We start from the raw sequence: 13,644 nt of genomic DNA, 5'->3' as shown, positions 1-13,644 counted from the left end.
AAGCAACAGGATGAGTGGCGAGCCCGAGCCTTCAAATGTGACAAGAGAAATGCGTTCCTAGGTTTGGAGCTGCACCGGCAACCATTTGAGCTGCAGTGGAAACACTCCCATCCCTGCTTGCCTTGCACTTTTCACTGGGGAGCCCGGTGCTGCCTTGATACAGTGGCGCCTCCAGATGTAGATGACAACGTGAAACTGTGTGGGCTGCTCGCTCTCCGGCCAGCCTGTCCCTGCTATCTCTTCCCATAAACACTGGACCCTTTGTCTCTGGCCTTATCGTGCCCCTGCCATCACAGAGCCCTTTCTGTGCTCTCCTCCCAGCACAGCGCCTCTGTGTTCAGGGGGCTTTTCTTCAGCTGCTCTTTGTCCCTGGGTGTTTATTGTGCCTGCTGCAGAGTGTGTGTGTTTGGGGGAGAGGAGGAGGGGCTCCTGTTTGTGTGGGTTTTATAAACCTTGTGCAGTCTTCAGAAGAGATGCTGAGCAAAGGGGGTGTTGTTAACATTAACCCGTCAGTACCCTGCGCTACTGACGGTTGCAGAACTGGACTGAGATTCCCTCACTGTGCAAAAAACGTTTTGGGATGCTTATGAAGTCGCCTGGCTGTGTAAGGCAGTAGGCACGCAGTTGGGCAGCAGGGAGTCTGCTCCCCCTTTGGTCTTAGCAGACATCTGATTTTCTGTGAATTTTTCCTGTGTATGTCAGCAAAGAGAGCCTTCCAAACTTGGAGAGAGGTGGCTGATTCTAGGATTTACCCCCAGAGTGCTTCTGGAACTTGTTTTCACTCCAAACACTGGATCAGTAGCACTTTGTTTGCTTAACTGACTCGTGCATCCTGTTTGTGTGGCTACATCAGACAAAATCTCTTCTTTGTACCATATTCCAAAACTTTATTCTGTACTTTAGGGCTTTCCCTTTTGAGTAAATTTCCAAAAGCAGAAATTTGAATGTGCTTCTCTTCTTTAACTGGATTGTTAATACTTTCATGGTTAGGATGGTTGTTATTGTTTCTTCAGTACCCGTGGTTTCATCTTCCAAAAGACTTGAAAAATGAAGATCAGCTACTCAGAAATGTTTCCTTGTAATCACATAATGCTTTGCCATGAGGTTTAAAAAATAATAATAAATAAAATGAAAAAGGAAGAGCATCAATTTTCTAACCCCCTATTGTTCTTCCTCCATAATGGAGGATGGAATTTATAACAAGAAAAATCTTTTGTCCATCTCTGTGAGAGCGGCAGCAATACAATTGTCTTAGTGTTCAAAGTGCCAGGGGAGACCGTTTTGTATTTGAGGCTCCATTTCATTAAATCTGCAGACAGAATAAGTATTTCAAGCCTTGTTTATGCTTTTATTCTGCCTCAATTGAGCATAATGCAAGTACTGGTTTCCTGTGTGTTAAAATACTCGTGTGGTTTTAAAAAAGTAAATTACATTTTATCATCAAAGACTGTATCTTTTCTCAAGTTACTGAATCTTCCCTCAGAAATTAATAGGTGTAAATTCAGCATTTCACAAGGTAGCATAAAGAATTTTTCTGTTTTCAGATAATTAATAAGCCAGTATTGAAGGTTGCGGTTTGTATACCGCAGCATCTGCATGTTAATAATATAACACTGGGAAGTAGTTCAGCAGACTGTGTCCCTTTGCAGGGGGTGGGAGAGGAGGAAATGCAAAATAATACGAACCTTTGTGAAACATGAATCCACGCACTCGGTCATGACTAAACCTATCCAAACATTCAGGTGTTTCTTCCAAGCCTGCTCTAGGCTCTAGTGTTGTCCTGTGACGTGTTTTTGTTTATGAACTCACTCAGTTTGCCTCATCTCTTCTCTCTTCAAGGAGCGGTCTCAGCTGCAAAGCGCACAGGGATTCCGGCACCCCGGGAAATATCATCATCTGTATCAAGAGAGAGAGCTGTATTGCGTGGTCAAGCCAACACTAGGAAAACGCAGCCCAGCCCCACTTCTTCTGGTACGCCGACTCCTACCAAACATGTGCGTCCCACTGGCAAGTCCAAGCAGGAGAGTGAAACTGGGGACAAGGCTGTTTTGGAATCTCAGGTTAAAGAACTCCTGGCAGAAGCAAAGACAAAAGATTCTGAAATTACCAGGCTCCGTTGTGAACTGAAGAAATGCAAAGAGAAAGGGTCGCTTAACCCTGAACCTTCAGACCAAAATTTAGAACCATCGTCGCCTGTTGACATAGACCCACTAATAAGGACCCTTCAGGAAAAAAACAGGACTTTTCAAAAAGAGCTTGCCAGCCTGGGAGAAGAAAACCGTGTTTTGAAAGAGAAATTGCTTTATCTAGAGAACTCTCCTCTCTCAGACACAACAACAAGCAGTGGAGGTGACAGCAGCCTCCCAACCCCAACTACCCAAGAATCCAGTTTTGGAACCCCTTCAAAAAATGCATTGAGAAATGAAACAGATGAGCACAGGCAGCGAGTGAATGGGGGCGCACTGCGCAACTCAGGCTCTTCCAGCAGCGATGTCACTAAAGCTTCCTTATCACCTGATGCGTCAGATTTTGAACATATAGCAGATATACCTTCCAGGCCAACATCCTCCAACAGCAACCACGTCAAAGGTTCCAAATGCTCCACTACAGGAAGTTCTCCAAACAATATTAGCGACCTTTCTGTTGCATCTCTTACAGAGAGAATACAGAAAATGGAGGAGAATCACCATAGCACAGCAGAAGAACTACAAGCCACTTTGCAGGAGCTGTCAGATCAACAACAAATGGTGCAGGAGCTGACAGCAGAAAATGAGAAGCTAGTGGAAGAGAAAGCTCTCTTGGAGACTTCCTTTCGTCAACATAGAGACAGAGCAGAACAGCTGAGTCAAGAAAACGAAAAGCTAGTGACTCTCCTCCAAGAGCGGTCCAAGAATGAAGAAAGCAGAGCTCAGGAGGGGAAAGTCCTTGAACTGGAACAGAAGTGTGCAGAAGTTCTTGAAAAAGCACAATTTGAAAGAGAGAAATTGCTTAACATTCAACAACAGTTAACCAGCAGCCTGAGAAGCTTAGAAAGGGAGCATCAAGATGCCCAGCAGGTGATTAAAGGCCTGAGAGGTGAAAATGAGAAGCTGCTTAAACTACTAGAAGTGGAGCAGCAGAGCAACAGCACAGTTACAAAAACTCTGGAGGACTGTAAAATTGCATTGGAAGGTCTAAAAATTGAGAATGGGTCTCTAAAAACCCAGTTAGAGAGTGAGAAACAAAAGGCTGCCGAAATTAATGCAATGGGATGTACTACTGACACCTCGGAGGTGCAAGAGATGCTGAAGGTAGCCCATGCAGAAAAGGATCAGTTAGAAGCATCTTGTACCGAGCTTAAGCAAGAGCTGCTGAAGGCTAACAGTGAACTGAAGCATGTTCAGGGGCTGCTATCTAAGGTAAAGCAGTAACAGTTGTAAAATATAATTTGTCTGTCTTCCCACAAATGGTCTGTGGATTGGTATTCAGCAATTGATTATAAATATCCGTGATTTCAATTGCATTCATTAATTTTGAGTGGAAGCTGGGACCATATGATATTTTTTGTTTCTTCTGCTATATGTGTGTGTTTTTCCAGGAATAACTGGTAGCACAGCTGTGCTTATAAGTTCAAAATTTATTTTCCCTAGTGTTTTCTGCAGAATTTACCATTTTGGCAAACAGAAAGGCATTTATCAAAATTGGAGCAAGAGAACAGGTTAATAAAACTTTACTTTTGATATTATGCGAACAAAGATTAGTGAAAATCACTTTGTAATCCAGGTAAAGAGAAGGACATAAGTATTTATCAGCAAATAATAAATCCTTGATAAATCATGAAGGACAGACAGATTAGTAAGTGGTGAACTATGGATGTCACTGGGTACAAGAACATGCAAACATGCTCAGAGAAGTCGATATTTACAGTGACTTGACTTACGATGTACAGTCAAGCTGCAGATGAGATTCTTTTGGTGAAACTTAAGTATTTTTACAAAACTGAAAAGTACTCTTTTGAAATAGGTAAAATAATTGCCAAATATATATATATTTTTAGAACTATTTTTTTTTCTCCCTCATTTGGTAGTTTGTAGCTTTGCTCCAAGCAAGCTTAGATCAATTATTGGTTCTGTTTGCTGTCTGATCTGGGGTGCTCAGAAGAGAGCTGCAATGTGGGGTGTCACAGGACAGGCATTAATACAGTGCCAGGCAGTGATTAATGCCCCATCGCTGCAGAAGGAGTGATAAGCAGTGTGTGCAGCCCTTCCTGTATGGGAAGGGATCATGGGAAGAGCTGGAGAATTGGCTAGCTGCAGAGGAAGAGAGCGTTGCCAAAACTCACCTCTGTGATTTGAGCAGTTTAGAAAATCCAGGTGTCTTTTCAGTTTAAATAGGTGACCACAGCAAATGGAGTTCGTAGAGGAAGTTCCCTAATGTTTTTGAGTGCTTGCTGGAGCTGCAGAGTATGAAGAATAAATGAAAAACTGCTGAGTGCTCAGACTCTGCACCAAACTTTTATTGCTTGGTTTTGAAACCACAGATTTCCTCCTTTTTACTCTTCCTTTCCCTCGAATTAAGCTGTTTTGAATCATTGTCTATTTATGACACCCAAACAAGACCACAGGCTTCTGTAAGGCTGCCCTCGAGTCAGCCTGTGCCAGTGCTACTCACTGAATTGGCAGCCTACACCTTGCTTTTCTGTAGCTTGGTCATACTCAGGGATCTCCCCCACCCTGAAAGCATCGATCTGTAGGTAGGCCTGAGCCAACAAACTGAAGTGCAGCAGTTCCCCCTTCAGTAATTCCAGATGTCCTATATCCAGAAAGTATACTTATCTGCAGTAGCTAGCTCTCCTACATATGTTTTCACAATCCATCAGAAACATGCATGGTAAAAGCAGCAAAGTTGTTAATATGGCCAAATTGATTACCATCTTGGCCCTAAGGCAGCTATTTCATTCTCATAAACGGGAAGAGATCTGGAGCTTTCCAGGAACATCGTTCCTCTGTTCATTACCTGCACAGACTGGTTTGGAATTATGGTAATCTTATAGAAAACTTAATTCTCTTCCTAGCATCTTCTTTTGTTATCTATGACCAGGAAAGAACACTGACGTTCATAACTCATGTATGTTTCCTGAAACTGTCTTGTTAGCGTTGAAACTCGGTTTCTATAATGCACAGAACAGAGGTTCAATTCTCTGAGTAATCAGTAAAATCTGAGCGGTATCTGTTAAGAAATAAAAGGCAGCCTTGCAGCTTTCTTTCCACATTTCCAGGCTGAGAATGAGTGTGGTCAGCTGAAGGAGGTGTGTGACCGGCAGGCTGAGCAACTGAGCAGAACCAGCCAGAAGTTGCAGGAAAAAACATCAGAGAACGAAGCAGATATCAAAAACCTGAAGGAGACCATTTTCGAGTTGGAGGACCAGGTGGAACAACATCGTGCTATCAAGCTTCACAACAACCAGCTCATCAGTGACCTAGAAAGTAGGTGGTGCTGAAAAAAGGATTTAAGTGAACTTATTCTGGAGGCTTAGTTGTGGCCAGAACCGGGAGGAGAAGGCATGTCTTGAGGTGTGTGACAAGAGCCTCACTTCAGAATGATTTGTTTTGATCAATCCTTCCTGTTCATACACACAAGTCACAATTTTAGCAGTTAGTGCTACAGAAAGAAAATTACAGCCAGTCTCCAAAACTCATTCTTTAACGAATGATGTATCACCCATTAGAGAACTAGAATTACTGGCCTTTTAAAGAGCTTTCAGGTAAAATTGCTAGGATCAGCTGGGAAGTCGAGTTTGCAGCTGCAGTGTGGAAGGGGAGCTGCCACCTGGTGGATTGAGTTGCTCAATTCTCTTACCAGTGTTAGTACTGAGTGCTTATGGGCGGGTGTACAGACCAAGTGATCTTACACATGCAGTTCTGTAAATTTAAAAGTCCGGTAAAATGCCTCAAAATAATAAACCATTTTAGAGGTGTTTGAGTAATAAATCTGTTGCTGATTCCATTCCTGATCCACTGAAAGTATCTTAATTTCCATTACATCTGTTAGTGGCATTCCTAGAGGCAAAATCAAACAGGCTGCTTTGCCCTCTCATTTTCACTTTTCACATTACCCTTGTGTTTAATAATCTTTTCATTTTTTAACCGTTTTTAGGTAAAACAATGAAGCTGGAGGAACAAAAACAAGATATAGAGAGGCAGCTGAAGACTCTGACTAAGCAAATGAAGGTAAGGCTCAGACACCATGGCAAAGCTATGCTGAGCTTTTATTGTAATACTGGATTTCAGTTAGGCATTGTATTTTTTTCTAGAACAATTGTAGAAGCTTCTACATCTTTTCATTCTCTGTCCTCTTTGTTTATAGCTGATTCTTTGCCTATGATGGAAACTATAATATATCCTTTGCAAATTACTTTTGCTTTTTGTACCTATGAACTTGTGCTACTTAGGAGCATCTGTTCCTGCTTCATGAGTAGCAGTGAACTCTTTTCAGCAACAGTGCTTGTAGTATCACAAGTCCGAATGATCAATAGCTATAGGAAGAACCTTGACTGCACTTGTATTGGAATGGAGAGCTAAGCATCAGTTTCTTCTTTGGCAGTCTGGTCAAAACAGTAAACAGGCAAGCGTTTAGTTTGACCTCAGCATCTTGAAATTGTGGTGAAATGCTGGTCTCTTATGATCACTGAGAGATTGATAACAAAGTGCTCAAGTAAGTGCATTTTTACAGCAAACAGTTTGGCGTTGTAATTGTTTTTCCTAGGAAGATACAGAAGAATGGAGGCGTTTTCAAGCCGATCTGCAGACTGCAGTGGTTGTAGCCAATGATATTAAGTGTGAAGCCCAGCAGGAGCTCCGTGTAGTGAAGAGGAAGCTTCAGGAGGAAGAGGAGAAGTGTGCTAGACTGCAAAAGGAGCTGGATGAAGTGAAGGGCAACAACAGGTTGGTTACTGACAAAAGCCAAGATTTGATCTCTGTGACTGCTAACGTGCATGCAAACAGTGCTTTGTCAATAACTATTCATTGGCTTGGATGTGCATGTTGTCTGTTTTTAACTCTTCTGACGGATTTTGTGGTCTTTTATTCAAAGATGTTTCTGTTCTTTTTTCTTTTTGATGATCCATTTCTGTCACCTAGGCCATGAAGGTTTTAATAAGCAAATATTAAGTAATAGCAATTGCTAATACCCTTTCATAGCTTTGTTCTCACTACTGTATTCCACTGTGTTTTATTGCTTTCATAACTCTGCACAGCTGTATTAAACTGTCTGTAAAAAGCTTCTTTGGCTACATATGGGACATCCAGAAGAGAATTTCATTCAAACTAAAATGAGGACTAGCTGGACTTTTGTTCTGCAGGTCTGCAAGTCTGATACATGCTGATTGAGTGATCAATGCAAGCACTAGGATCTCCTGTCCTTAAGTCAAAACCTGTTGTGTGATTAAATGGTGTGGCCTATGTTAACATTTATCCCAGAAATGATTTGTCATGCAGTGGACTCACTTGAAATTCAGTGGCTGTAGTCTGTGGCTGGGGGGGGAGCAGTAAATGCGAACTATTTAGAGATATACCCTGGCATGGTGAGCCTCTTGGGGAGCATGGTAAGAACAAGTGACTTACACAATTGAATTTGGAATCAGTACAGCTGCCTTACAATGTGGCTTTTATTCAGTGCAGGATGTTTTATGTGTGACCTTTTATTCCAAAAGTCATACTACAATTGAAGTACTAAATAATAAAAGATGGAAAACAAAAGGTGTATTAGAAGGAGGAACTGAAATTTATAAAGAAGGCAATGCGCTACTCTTATTGCATTTGCACAAGCAGAACCAGAGCTTCAGGGACAAAAATTTGTACAGGGGGAATGAAGAAAGACAAAATAACAGTAATACCATTTACCGAAAACATGCCAAATTAGCTTTGCTTTTCTGGATTTATCCAGTTAATGTCTCCCATAACAGGTCCAGGGCTTCTGTTAGAATAGCCATGGGAAAACAGCAAACACTCATTTATTTCAGGTGGAGTAAGTGTCCAGCTTAATGTTGCTTGTATTTTCTCACTGTTTTCCATTCAGAAGTTTCCACAGCAGCTGGACAGTAGATGGAAGTACAAAGATGGGGTGGCTTTTATGTGGAAGCATGTAGTTCAGAACTGATGGATAGAAAGAACAAATTCGTTTTTCCTTTTTTTGAGAAAAAGAAAAGAATGCGTTTAAGTTCCAGGTTCATTATCAGAGTCCCCAGTGGATGCAAAGAAAAGCTGTTATGCATTATGTATTAAGGCAAAATGATTAGTAGCCAGTGCTTAAATTCTGGGCTCTATTTTCATTCTTAATTTGTTCTTAATGAAATTTCTCTTGTTCAGAGCACGGGTGAGGTACATTACCACTTTTCCCAGTTTATATGTTACTCCATATACATATATATATACACATATATATATATATATATGAAAGGGCAGGAATCATTTACTTGTAGTTTCCCTCTTTATTCTTTTCTTTTTTAATCTAAAGATGTATATAATAATATTTAAACTGAATGGAAGATGACCCACTAATTGGTCAACTGGGATATTTATCTTACGTGTATCAGGAACGTGCCTGCATTGTCAGTCCTTTGGCATAAGAAGCCTGAGCTGAACATGTCACTTTTGAAATTAGACCACGGGAATTCACACATACATAGTTTCAGAAGGAGGCATTCAGAAACGTATTTAAGTCACTTTTAACATTTGTGTCTCACTCTTTCTCATACATGTATAGAGATATATGTGTGTCTTTTGCGTCATGTTGACAGTCTGTGTAGCTTTCTGTGAGTATTATTTATGTTGGTTGTGGAGCCAGTCGTACTGTCTGCAGTGGACAATGTATGTTCTCTTTCAAAGGCAGGTAATGAGACCAAATTTTGCATCTGTCAATTTAGGTATAACAAATTTGACTGAGTATCAATCACAGTGTATGTGCAGAGAGTACTAAGGCAAAGTTTCAGTACCGAGTGGTGTGGAGAAAATAATGAAGTCTATGTAAGTCATTGGCTAAACAACCCACTGATCGACAGCAAAGCAGTGAAATTTTATAGCTGTACTGACCTATAAAACAAAATCTTGAAGTTGCCAAAGCTACTGCTGAGAGCCAGTTCTATACTTCTACACTGTTACTTTCGCATTCCTGAGGTTGCTGTCTTCCCAGCACCGCAACTTCTTCTACCCAGAAAGTTCTGGGGATATTCTCATCATTGCTTTTAGTCAGTGTTCACAAACGCTACTGCTTGAAAACAGCAGTAGATTCTGGTGCCTGTGGTGACTTTAAATGCATGCTCAGCACTGGTGGAAACAGTTTGTAGCATGATACCTTAACACAGTCTGTAAAGTATCCCTCATATTTGTTAATGTTGAGCAGCTGTGCATTCAGCTGAATGTCTGAGAGTCCCTAGTGAGTGTTTCCTGTCTTATTTTTAAGTTCTGATTGGAAAATGTACCTTCCAAGTAGTTTGTTACTCAAAGGTTTTTTTTGGCAAAACCTCATCTATCTCTTGAGGGTCAGTAGACTCCACCTCATAAATTGATCTTGAAGCCAATTTATCTCCTACGACATCCTGCCATTTTAATGTTTGCCTGTGGCTGCCTGAATTCCTGCCTCCAAGTTTGATTTCACCATTACATTCTTCTAATCAGACAAAAAGTCATTTTTGGTTCAGGAAGAGCCAAAGAACTTGCAGAAAAAATCCTGATGAGGTCATCAGAGTTCATCTGAATGAAGGTAAGAGCCTCCCAAAGGCATCTTTAACACAGATTAAATGTCTAATTCTATGACTAAGAATGTTGGGGGGAGGTTGGACATCAAACAAATGGAATAAGGAAAAGAGTTCACTTGTCCCAAGTTAGTACTGATTAAAACCTACAAATTAATTAACCCGTGTTTCAGTCTTCTATGATACTTTACATTCTAATTAATGCTATTTCTATTCAGTAAAATGTAAAAGCTTACAATCCACTGTTGCATAACTGTTTTCTCAGGCATGGTGGAAATAGAGATAATGTAGTCTCCATCTTTGGAGGTTTTCAGGACTGGACTGGATAAGACCCTGAGTAACTTGGTCTGGTCTTATAGGTGACCCTGCTTTGAGCAGGCAGTTGGACTAGGTGACCTCCTGAGGTCCCTTCCAACCTGAATTATCCTATTATCGATCCTGCAGCAAATCTCATCTTTTCAGAAAAACTTGCCTTAGAAATAAACTCACTTTTTGCAGCTATTCTAGGATCAGATATTCCATTGTTGGTAAAAACATTGGGTTTGTAACACAAAGTTACTCCTGAATGCACCCAAATTTCACACGGCCCTTTTTGGCTTCATACACGTGTTTCCAAGCCTTTCTAGCAATACAGTGTTTAGCAGCAGTGAAAGTTTTAAGGTCTTCCTTTGATTCTTTCCCTCCCAAGTTCTCAAAAATTATTTTGGCATTATAATATTATATGCATTGAACCGGGAGCATGGAGGGAAGATAGCTGGGCTGGGAGCAGCGTTCAGAAGACAAAGAAATTATATCTGTAATTAAATGAGCCACTCCTAGAACAAAGAAAGACCTAACCAAGTCCTCAAATAAAAGTGTTAAGTGAAAATTGTGATGTACCCCACTAATTTGCTTCTGTTCTTCCTCCTAAAGTCTCAAATGCCGCAGCATGGCAGTGTTACATGCTTTTTCTCCTGGAAATAAGCTTGTACTCTATGTGTATTAAAACCTGCTGTCAGTCTGTATGTGCTGATGTGCTGCTCATTTGTGCCTGTGTTTTGCAGCTGTTCTGTCTTACGGAGGTTCGATAGTTCATTCTGCTCTCACTTAAAGTAAGCAAAGTAGAATGTCGCAGCAGGGCCCTTCAAGTATTGTTTGTTTGCTCTAGTTAGGCGCTCCTCAGAATTTTTGGTACCAAATGGAGATTGTTCCAGCCCCTTTGGTGCAAGGACCCTGAAACAAACTCCGAGGTAGCACGTTTCTAATTACCTGAGCAGGTTCATGTACCCATTTTGATTGAATAGTCCTAAATGATTATAGGCAAGGAAAGCCAGGAATGCTACCATGTCTGTCCTTTGAAATGGGTTCCTTGGCTCTGAGAATTTAATCTCTTCCTATCTGAGCAACATAGGTTTATTTTTATTGCTGGTTGCTCATAGTGTCCCAAAGCTAAGCTGGTGTGGTGGAGTGTTAAGGCACTCCTTTAAGAGATGGGCTTTGTGCCACCACCAGCATTTCCCCCTTTCCCCTTTGTTTAGTGATGGTGGGATGATTAACTAGAATGGGCATTGTATTGCTTCTTATAACGTCCCCCGTTGTTGTCTGTATCTCTGTAGGTGCCTGAACTCTACCAGCTAACACAGCCCTGGACGGATGCAAAGCCAGGCCTGTGAGACACTTCAGGACATGCCTTCAACTTGCAGCTGAAAAAGGGAAGTTTCAATTGGAGAAAAGCAACTCCAGTTTTTTATTGCCCTGCAAAAGTCGAGTGTATCACAAAGTGTGAATGCTGCTCTGGTCCACCTTCTCCCCACGGGCAAGAGCCTGTTTCTTTGTTTCAAAAGGCTTCTATCTTCAGAAGACTCCATGAGGCCGAAAACGTTCTGAATTAGCTTAAAACCAACTATTCGTAATCACAGAGATTTGGGGGACTGAACTAATTTGCAGTCCTTTTGGAGGGATGGGGGTATTTTTCCTGGAACAGAAGTTCAAATGTGCCATTTTAAGCTTAAAAATAAAACTGAGTGTGTATGTCTAATTTGTAAAAATACACATTGTGTTCTCCGTATAATACTATAGCCATAGATCTGTGTGTGTCTAAATACACGTGCGTACAGATCTGTACGTATACATACACACAAACTCAAGTGATTCCCACCTTTGCAGTTGGGTGAGTTGCTCATGGAAATTAGGTTACTGAAATCCAGCAGGAAAATTGAATAGAAGCATTAAGTTACTGAATTGGTACCAGCTGTTTTGTTTGTTTGGGGCTTTTAATATTGCATTGACAATGCACTCACCACTTGGTGGCATGTCTCACTCAGCGTGTGTTAGGAAGCAGTGTGATGCTCAAGGAGCATATCCTGCTCTGACTTTGACAGTATATGTCCTACGTGAGGTTTGTCCTGGCTGAGAATTGCAGATGGATAGATCCGGAAGAAAAAGCAATGAATATATTAAGCTCCTAATCAATATCGTCTCAGAAGGTGTCTTTCTCGTGCCCTTATTGTCAGTGAACCAACTCAGGTGAAGTATATGATCAGGGAGAACTTGCTTCAATTCAGTTTTGCTACTGGAGACACCTGGAGAAAGCTTTCGTTGGATACCAACAAGAAACTGAGAAGTTACCATCTGTGCCAGAAGATCGTCAGTTCGTTCCAGGACTGGAATTTCATATTTTGGATGTGGGATTCCTGCCCTTTTCTCCTGGATGCGAAGACCTAGCAGGGGCCTGATCTCAGAGCAGGCTGAGCTAAAGAATTCTGCGGCATATCCTGGCTCTGGCACGGCCTTCACCTATGTGCCATGCTACTGGAGTGTATGCATATATGCACACTTGTGTTGCCTTTCTTTACTGTGCTGGCAGCTGTTGAATGTCAGTTTTTATGTTTAAGAAATATATATATTGAAGTGCCAAATAAATGTTTGTGTCCGGAATTGTCTGCTGCCTACTCTTGGCATCTCTTCTGTTCTGTGTATCAGCAGCTGTGTGTCTCTGTGTCCCTTGCAGTTCAGGAGGATTCACAATGACAGGAACTGTGTCAAAGGCTAGATTGCAGAGCAATTATTTCTGAAATGCGGTTCTGTTGTCCTAAGCCACTTGTAATGGAGAGATCAGAGCAGTTAAACTTTCAAACCCATGAAGGCTGCTGTTGCCAAAATCTATACATTAAGCACAGAAAGATTTGTACCGTGTTATTGTCCACATATTCTAAACCCAGAAAACAAGCAGACTGACTCTTGCCTTTAGAGAAGAGCTTGCTGCATCTACTTCTCTTACCAGTGAATGAAACTAAGCAGTGGTTTTGTGAAAAGGGCTCTGCACATTAGAATTCCTTTGTGGCTGAAGTGCTCCGCTTCCTCCTGGAGCTGCTTCACTTGAGCCAGCTGCGCTTGCAGCTTTTTTCTGTGTAAACCATTCATCCTTGTTTCAAGGAAAGCATACAGCAGTAGATGACATTTCTTAACTCCATCCTCTTTGTAACAGGGCTTAGTCAGTCTTCTTGGCTGGCCTAAACTATGCTAAGCTAAATGAAATGTGTGCACAAGGAGCCATTTTTGGTTTGAAGGTAGGGCACAGCATTAATCTTTGTAACTCGTTCTACACTGTCCTCCACAGCTTGTTGCTGCAAGTTCAGTTCTGCTTCTCTATCAAGAAACCCATGTATGTACACAAAGGTGCATCTCGTTTTACAGATTTTTCTCTTCCAAAATGGAAGGTACTCACCGGGTTTCACAATTTTTCATTGTTTGTTGGCTGTCCTCTGTGGCATTAGATGAAGCAAATAGGTCTCAGCAGTATTCTATCTGCTTTCATGCCAGCATTTGCAATGTGAGAGGCCTCTGTTTTCTGCTGTGATGGTGTTTAATCTAGGAGGTTGTTTCAGGGTGCATTAGGAGACTGTTACAAATATACAGACTTAAGGTTACAAGAA

General features: G+C 41.4%; 1 protein-coding gene across 15 annotated transcripts in view; it reads left to right on the top strand.

Annotated features, from left to right (window-relative positions):
- SPECC1 (sperm antigen with calponin homology and coiled-coil domains 1) overlaps positions 1–13,644 on the top strand; it is a 97,389-nt gene that overhangs the window by 51,400 nt on the left and 32,345 nt on the right. For 9 of the 15 annotated variants that reach the window (XM_083806425.1, XM_083806427.1, XM_083806419.1 and 6 more), the window contains 4 exons: positions 1,840–3,398; positions 5,258–5,465; positions 6,136–6,209; positions 6,745–6,923. In XM_083806425.1, coding sequence (XP_083662551.1) covers positions 1,840–3,398; positions 5,258–5,465; positions 6,136–6,209; positions 6,745–6,923 — 2,020 coding nt within the window. The other 6 variants (XM_083806423.1, XM_083806422.1, XM_083806424.1 and 3 more) reach the window with 4 other exon arrangements.

The sequence above is a fragment of the Anser anser genome, assembly GCF_964211835.1.
Source record: "Anser anser genome assembly, chromosome: 20".
NCBI lineage: Eukaryota > Metazoa > Chordata > Aves > Anseriformes > Anatidae > Anser > Anser anser.
Note: the sequence above shows the minus strand (reverse complement) of the source record. Positions and strands in the feature narration are given on the sequence as shown.